Source organism: Triticum dicoccoides, chromosome 3A (assembly GCF_002162155.2).
Source record: "Triticum dicoccoides isolate Atlit2015 ecotype Zavitan chromosome 3A, WEW_v2.0, whole genome shotgun sequence".
Classification (NCBI taxonomy): domain Eukaryota; kingdom Viridiplantae; phylum Streptophyta; class Magnoliopsida; order Poales; family Poaceae; genus Triticum; species Triticum dicoccoides.
In genome coordinates this window covers 11,248,398-11,256,274 of record NC_041384.1, presented here as the reverse complement: position 1 = coordinate 11,256,274, position 7,877 = coordinate 11,248,398, and the positions used below count along the sequence as shown (strand labels likewise).

Sequence of the window (7,877 nt, the reverse complement as noted above, 5' to 3'; positions counted from 1 at the left end):
TGGCTTTCTCTTCTCCACTACCCTCCTGCTCATCGACGCTACCTGCTTTCCGTCGCCTCTCTGCTGTGACCTGATGGTGTACATGCCAGATCCGTGCTCGCCGGTGGTTGGTTGCTCCGACAAGCCAGAAGACCATGCCAGGAACATCCATCCAGCAGTGAGGAGGAGCGCACATCCAGTGTGGTCAGGGGCACGCATACAGGCTGAAAGAGTTGGGATAAGATGCCTCCCCTTCCTCCAAAGTTTGTTGAGTTAGAACAGTTCTCTATTAGAGTCGTTGCTATCTATCCGTCAGTTAAGTTTCTGCCACTCACCTCTATATCCACCATGTTGATTTGCTGCAGATAGATGTGATGGTGAGGGTCGTCGTTTGACGTGCTGGCCGAGTCGTGATAGGACTAAGTTGTGAGGCCATCGCTGCTAGGTGATGACTTGGATGGGGTTGATCAGGAAACGAGAGACACGGGTTACCTAGGTTTGGCTCCTCATGGGGGAGGTAAAAGGCTACTCCTGCTTGATTGATATTGATGATGATGATCTCGGATAGCTACCAATGACTCGAGAACTTCTAGCCTTGGTTGTCTCTCAACCTGTCCTTTGGACGCCCCAGGAACCCACTTTATATAATAGCCGGGTCCTTGGGGTTTACAATAGGTTTTCGGGTTCTACACATAGTTGGAGTCCTACTCTAAGTCTTGTAAACCTTTTGTGTCTTGCAAGTTAAGTGGACTCCTTCTGGTGTTGGGACTCCGGGTCTTGTCGGGTCCACTCTTCATAGGCCAGGTCTTGATCTTCCTAGCCGGATTCCTTCCAGGCTCCTAGCCCAAGGAGACCCTGCCCATATGGCGCCCTGGATGACCCGGTCATGGGCCTTCTAGTCTAGCCAGGTCATGTCTTGGACTGCCGGGTGTAGCCGTGGGTAATTCCCCCGATAGTCGCCTTATATAGTCTGAAGCGAGATGGCCGGTGAACTCGTCTCACGGCATAGTGAGCATAGGAGGTTGAGGGAAAGGGAGCGGGGAAGGCGATGTCTGCATGTATCAGGGGAGTAGACTCAACCTCCCTATGGGATACCTGGGTATTCATGACGTTGAGGTTAAGAATAATGCCCTCCTCGGTACGTGGTTGTTTAAGCTGTTGACGGAAGATGACGTATGGAAAACCCTCCTAAGGAGAAAACATGTATGCTCAAAGCAGTGTCCCAAGTATATTGGAAGCCTGGGGACTCACACTATGGGCTGGTCTAATGGCTACGAAGAAATATTTTCTTTTGCTATGGATCCTTCTCTGTGAAAATGGCATGGAGATTAGATTCTGGGAGGAGAAGTGGCTAAGTAATTTCACTTTCCGGGAACAATATCCAGCTCTATATAATATTGTTCAATACAAGGGTGATACTATCGCCATGGTTCTGGAATCCTCCGAATGTGATGTTCAGATAAGATTTAATAGACCCCAAACTTGCATCATGGAATGATTTGATAAATCGCCTCGCGATGGTACATTTATCACGTGGAGTCGATCAATTTCGGTGGAATCTAAACACGAGTGGTGAATTCTCGGTAGATTCACTGTATAGAGAGTTGATCCAATCTGATGTGTCAGTTGATAATAATAAGAAGAAGATCTGGAAGATGAAGATACCGCTTAAGAATAAAATCTTTATGTGGTATCTTCGTCGAGGAGTCATTATTATTAAAGATAACCTTATTAAGAGGAATTAGCATGGAAGTACGCAATGTGTCTTTTGTCATCACGACGAAACAATAAAACACTTGTTCTTCCATTGTAAATTAGCTTGTTCTATATGATCAATCATCCAAATAACATCTGGCATGTATCCTCCATGTAGTGTTGCTAACATTTTTGACAACTCGTTACATGGGATCGATCACAAGTTTAGAATTCTTATCAGGATGGGAGTGCTTGTCGTTATTTGGTCGCTTTGGATATGTAAATGATAAGATTTTCAACAAAAAAACAAGTTCTCTTATGCAGGTTATCTACTGGTGTACCGGTACGCTCTGTTTATGGTCGTCTCTACAACATGTGGACAATCCTTCAGTTTAGGCGTGTACATGCTTGTAGCAAACGGCAAGGGATAGTTTTACCCAACATGGATGGAAACATGATCTTACGATTGGCCCTCCTTCAGTTTAGGCATCATACAGACTCATGTTTTCTTGTATTTCGCCTTTGTGTTTGTTTTTTTTAGCTTGGACTTGGTTTGGTTGTGTGCATCTCAGTTTTGTAGAGGCTAGGTATAATGCTTAAACCATTAAGTAATAAAGTGTCCTTTATCAAAAAGAGTTCGTATAAGAACTAAATTAGAATATCACACAAAATAAAAGAAACAATAGAAAGGCAAAAATAGCCCTGAAAACTTTTCTTTGAAGAGGAAAAGAAGAAAGTAAAATAACACTCCAAAAATGGGGCGTTACAAACACTACTGACCTGGCCGGTGCATGATCATTCTCATTCAAAGTTGGCAGCACTTCTGTCTTCGAAAACAGAAGGCTGTGATGGCTCACGCCGGCTATTCCTTGCTGCTCCAGAAAATCTAGGTGCTCCCTCAGTGACTCATCCCTAGACGGAAGATACAGTACATGGAAACATATTATGACCAGGGAAACAAAATTAATTAACACAGGGAAACAAAATTAATTAACATGGAATTGTCAGTGAACTATTGATATATCAGGGATCATGTCAAGAAGCTCCCTAACCAGCTAGCAAATTCGATCCGAAACTAGCAGATGTTCGATTTCTGTTTAATACGCCATTTCTGTTTCAGAAAAACTGAAACTGCAGGACCGAAAACTCGCTCCCGTGCTGCTCCCGCAGCTGCACCGGGGCGCCCAAATCCAGCCACCGGGGGCCTCCCCTCGCCGCCGCCGGAAGGCATCGCCGGGCAAAGCCCGGGCTGCGGCGGTAGCGTCAGCTGTTTTGGAGGACTCGGCTGCAAGCTTCAATGGCAGGGCTCCGGCCAAGGTGTGGTGAGGCTAGTTCTCCCCTGAGGCGGAGATGGGCTAGCATCATCGGCTGCTACCGGCGGAGGTGCGGAGGCACCAACTCAGGGGGTTTGGAGCGGGGGGCTGGGTGCCCTGATCTCGTACGTGGCTTGAGTTGGCGGCTGATCTGCATGGCCTTTCGCTGCCACATTCAATGCAACGCCACCCAACCCTTCCCCTCCCCGCGCCACCGTCAGAGGTAGCCGCCAGGCTGGTTTCGTCTTGGCCGGGCTGCTGGTGGTGGTGCGCGAGTGCTGTCCGGAGAACATCGCAGCTTCGTTGCTAATGGCTCCTCCGAGCGCCGCGCACGGTGGGCTGCTCACTTCAGCGACAGGCGGGGCAGTGCGGTGACTGCTCTTGGTGGTGGTTAGCAGCGAGTAGGGTGGATCAGGGCTGACGCTGATGCTCGGATCATGCGCGGACGGCCTCGTATGCACGCAGCGTGGCTCCAAGGCAATGTTTGGTGAACTCATCACACTGTTTGCCTTGGTGCTCGTCGCCCTGGATCGGGAAGTGCGGCGCCGATCTGGCGGATGCGAGCTTCTGATCTAGTGGCGGCTACACTTCGCGGGGGCTCAGGGTGGACACGGTCCGATCCCTGACCGAACCCAGGTCAGGACCGGCCGGCGGCGCGGGTGCGTACGTGCGTGCGTTTTTTTGAGCGCCTGATGTGTTAGTGCGTGCGGGCTAGGTCAAAAACTCGACCCTAGGAGGCTAGGATGGGCTGGGCCATGTACATGCGATTCAGCAAATGAAAAAAAAAATGTTTCCGTCCGACCGAGCGGACCGAGCCGGATGCTGTAACGGGCCTAATTACACAGCTCGGACTGGTCGATTTTTGTAGCGGGCCGGGACCGTACCGTCCGGTCCTTCACGGGCCATGAGCGGCCGCAAAGACCGCTCGCCACGTCTAGCCTGAGCGGGGGCCATGTTGATCTCCCTTTCGTTCTCCAGCTTCGACCATGTCGGCCCCTGGGCAGGCTGGCATGGGGCAGAGCTCTCTCCGTGGAGTTGGTAGTCGACGGTGGTGTTTTCGCCATCCGTGTTGGTCCTTCGGGTGGATTGTGGTGGCCACACAAAGGTCTTTGTGAGGGTTCCTCGCTCTAGACCCGGTTGTTGACTTTGGTGGGGAGATGCAAACTATGGACGATGGCTTGACGCAGAGGGATGGTTGTGTAGCGGCTGCAGTACGCATCATATGTTGCTGCTATGACCGTGGAAAAATGGTGGCGACAACACATAAGTGACGTCAATCATGGTGCTACTTGAGCACCCGGTCTCGAGTTCTGGGGTGAAAGCCTACGTCCGTCCGTGTTGGTTATTCCTGGTAATGGCAATATTTTTATGTCGTTACCTTGTTGAAGGGATTGCTCGGATATGCTCGGACTGGTTTTTTAGAGTAAAAACCTAGATTCTGGCCTTGGATGGTTGGATCTGGTGATGGTGGCGCTTGAGCGTCGCTCCCTTCCTGAAGGCATTGCTATTGAAGAACATCATCGTCTGTGGGGTGTCATGAGATGGTTGGTGTGGATATAGTCATTATTGTAGTTTGCCTATCTCGGATCTGATTGATATGAGTTTTTTTTCTTCGCCTAAGCATAACTTTGGTCTTATATGACTTTGCTATTTGCAGGCGTATTTTTTATATGCGTGTGTTGGTGTTGATTGTGTGCATCCTAACTACGCAGAAGCTAGGTCTGTGCTCATTGTGTTTGTATCCTTTCGATGTTGCAATTTGAGCCAATAAAATCTACCCTTTATCGAAAAATCTGCATGTCAAAATGTTTAAAGAAGTCCAAGGGGGACCTCGAGATTTTGATGTGTATGTTTACCCAGATAATATAGTAGGTGATGGTTAAAACTAGTTTCAGTTCATATTTACGTTAAATATGTATGGAACATCGAAAAGCAATACTGTTGACATCATCAGATTTAGTCGAACAAAACAATTGTCTTACATGTCAAGCTGCTGTTCATGCTCTGTTTGCAATTGCTTCTGCGTGGAGGAAACATCGAAACCTTGTGCTGGCAGACTGAGAAGCTCCTGAATGTCCTGAAGATACATACACATGTGATATTATCAGCCATTGTTTATATCTAGTAGGACATCATGCAATCCATGAATGATGAGCAACAATGTAATCAGGATCACTATGTTACCCTCTGGTTGAAGTAGCGTGTTTGTTCTTTCTGCTCAGTCGCTGTCCTAAACAAACCCCACTTGAAAATCTGGAAAAAATAATTATTCAACTCAAGGAACTTCAAGCTTCAGATATCATATAAAAAATAATGTCTGAGTAAAAAATGTCGGATCATATTCAAACCTGCGTTCTATATATCTTTTCTTCGATGGTTCCAGCCGTCATCAAGCGGTATACAATCACATCTTTTGTCTGTCCTATTCGATAGGCACGATCGACACTTTGATTGTCAATACTGAAAAAGAAGATTGTGTTACGCAGTAAAAGAACTTGTATCTCATAAAACCAAAAGAAAGTTGGGGTACCTTGGATTCCAATCAGGACCAACTACTATGACACGATCTGCCTTGGTGAGTGTAAGTCCAAGACCACCGACTTTGGTAGTCAGTAAAAATATTTGAGTTCCAAAATCCTCTTGGAAACCCTGGAGATGCAATTGCATAAAATTAAAGCAACATATCATATATAATTGAGTCCATGGCACACCACGGCATAAGAATATTGTGAAATGGGAACAAGAACCTTCACAATCCTTTCCCTTGCTGAAATCTTGGTGGTACCATCGATGCGAAAAAACCTGTAGCCCTTTAATGATATAGCTTCCTGTTGCAATAATCGAATGTTACAACACAGAATGTAGGTAAGCATCCACATTTAAGAAATGATGATTATAGACATACTCATCCAGAATTACATTTAAATTGAAGAGCACAACAATTTTCCTCCAAATGATCCAAAGATGACTTTAGCGGTTTAGCCACATTTAGTTTATGTTCTTTTATGCACTTGATATACTTTTTTTCTAAAAGAAATATGGCAGAAGATCAAAGATGACAAACACCACAGTCCACGGGTCATGTTGTCATACCATTTTTATCCCAACGAATTGTAATTTTGGTTTTAAAATATATATATACACTAAGAGAAATCTGCCATTCACTCAATCAGCATTGTTTATCATGTATATTAATAAACAAAAGCAACAAATGATATATAAAATTAACTCCGCTTTTTATTACAGCATATCAAAACACAGCATGAGCTACATGCAAATTATGATAACTGACATATTCACAAGAACTGACCTGAACAATGTTTAGCATTTTGCGAGTCTGAGAAAAAATTAGAACATGATGTCCCTCTTCAAGAAGATTTTTCTACAACATCAGGCACTAGCCACATTTAGTTTAAATAAACAAATATGGAGTACATTTCTGACAACTCATATGAGCATGCATCAAAGAATGTTTACCAACAAGGACATGATGAAAGATAATTTGCATGAGACTTCCAGCTGGCCGACTTGCAGTGCATCATCATCATAACCAGCAACGTTCAAGGCCATGTTTTTGAGCCTCGCCATATCATGACCATTTAACTTTCCATCCATATCTTCCATGCCTTCCAAGGTGCCCTCAGCAGCAACTTTTTTCAATATCAGTGGGTCTGGGTGATCACATATGTTCTTCAATATCTGTTGAAGAACAACAACAAAAATGAAACAAGCAGAATTTCACAAAAAGAACATTTACATCAAAAGCAATTATAAAGTAGGCCATATAATTAACAAACACATCCTGTGATATAAATATATGCTCTTTCCATTTAATTTTTGGGTGTAATCTGATAGAGAAAACATCAGTAGAAAGGTATATTTTCGTACGAATATGGGTATATTCGTGGACAGTAAACAACATCAGTGAGAAGAAATGGGTTTTAAGCCGATACTTACAGTGATGTCCAGCAAGCGAGGTCGCATTTTATTAAATATATGACTGTTCAGAAAATCTTCATATAGTTTCCTCTGCACACAAAGAAGGCAATTGAAACATTGTCATTTGCCAATTACTCAACCAGTTTCTCATCAATGACACAAAAATGTGTACCTGGTAATCTGTTAATTTCAGCCAGATGATTAGCTCATTTTTCTTAGGAAGCGTATTCTCATTTGTCAAGCTAGTAGCAAAGTACACTTCATCTTTCATACGACGCAAGAAATAAGGCTTTATCAGTTCTCTTAATTCCTGTGACGTATCAAACAAGAAAACAGAAAGTGTGACTGGTTTAGTATGACCCGTTTCAAATAATAATTCAGAAAAATAGATAACATTTCTAGAACGAAATGTAGCAAGCTGAGATGGCTTGATATAAGTGCACGACTTTCTATCTCATAGCTTCAACTAAATGCGGACGTTAAGTTAGTAAGGAATTTTAATGCAGTTTATAGACATTGCTTGTTCGCATGTCAATTTCAGAGATGAATGTACTACTTGCTTGTTCGCATGTCAATTTCAGAGATGAATGTACTGTGAATGTGCATGTTGGAATTTATCGAACACCATGAGATCTTACTGTACTAATATGTTGAACACTGCGTTTTTTGTCATTTCTTGGACAGAAACACAGAAAACAAGAAACAAGGCTTGTGTATCATCTTTCGCTTGGACACAAATACAAAAAAAAAAAAGACAATCACCTTGGCTACGTTTGAGCCTATGTGCTTCTCTGGATTGGTGGCATCCTTTTCATTTCCTCGATTGATATAATTTTCATACCTTTCTCTAAACCTGTCATGCATAATTTAGATAAATAAATAGTAGTGGACAATGCAAAATAAATAAAGGAACATCATTATTGCAGGAAAACAATAGAGTAAGTTTTTTAT

General features: G+C 43.9%; 1 protein-coding gene across 1 annotated transcript in view; it reads right to left on the bottom strand.

The window, feature by feature from the left end:
- Positions 1–4,965: 4,965 nt before the first annotated feature.
- The window catches only part of LOC119266645 (protein CHROMATIN REMODELING 24-like), a 4,779-nt gene continuing 1,867 nt past the window's right edge, over positions 4,966–7,877 (bottom strand). Inside the window, exons 6-15 of the mRNA XM_037547891.1 lie at positions 7,689–7,789; positions 7,099–7,236; positions 6,945–7,016; positions 6,465–6,686; positions 6,298–6,369; positions 5,699–5,815; positions 5,518–5,636; positions 5,336–5,447; positions 5,172–5,240; positions 4,966–5,064 (exon numbers count right to left, since the gene is read on the bottom strand). Coding sequence (XP_037403788.1) covers positions 4,966–5,064; positions 5,172–5,240; positions 5,336–5,447; positions 5,518–5,636; positions 5,699–5,815; positions 6,298–6,369; positions 6,465–6,686; positions 6,945–7,016; positions 7,099–7,236; positions 7,689–7,789 — 1,121 coding nt within the window. The remainder of the gene's footprint in view (positions 5,065–5,171; positions 5,241–5,335; positions 5,448–5,517; positions 5,637–5,698; positions 5,816–6,297; positions 6,370–6,464; positions 6,687–6,944; positions 7,017–7,098; positions 7,237–7,688; positions 7,790–7,877) is intronic.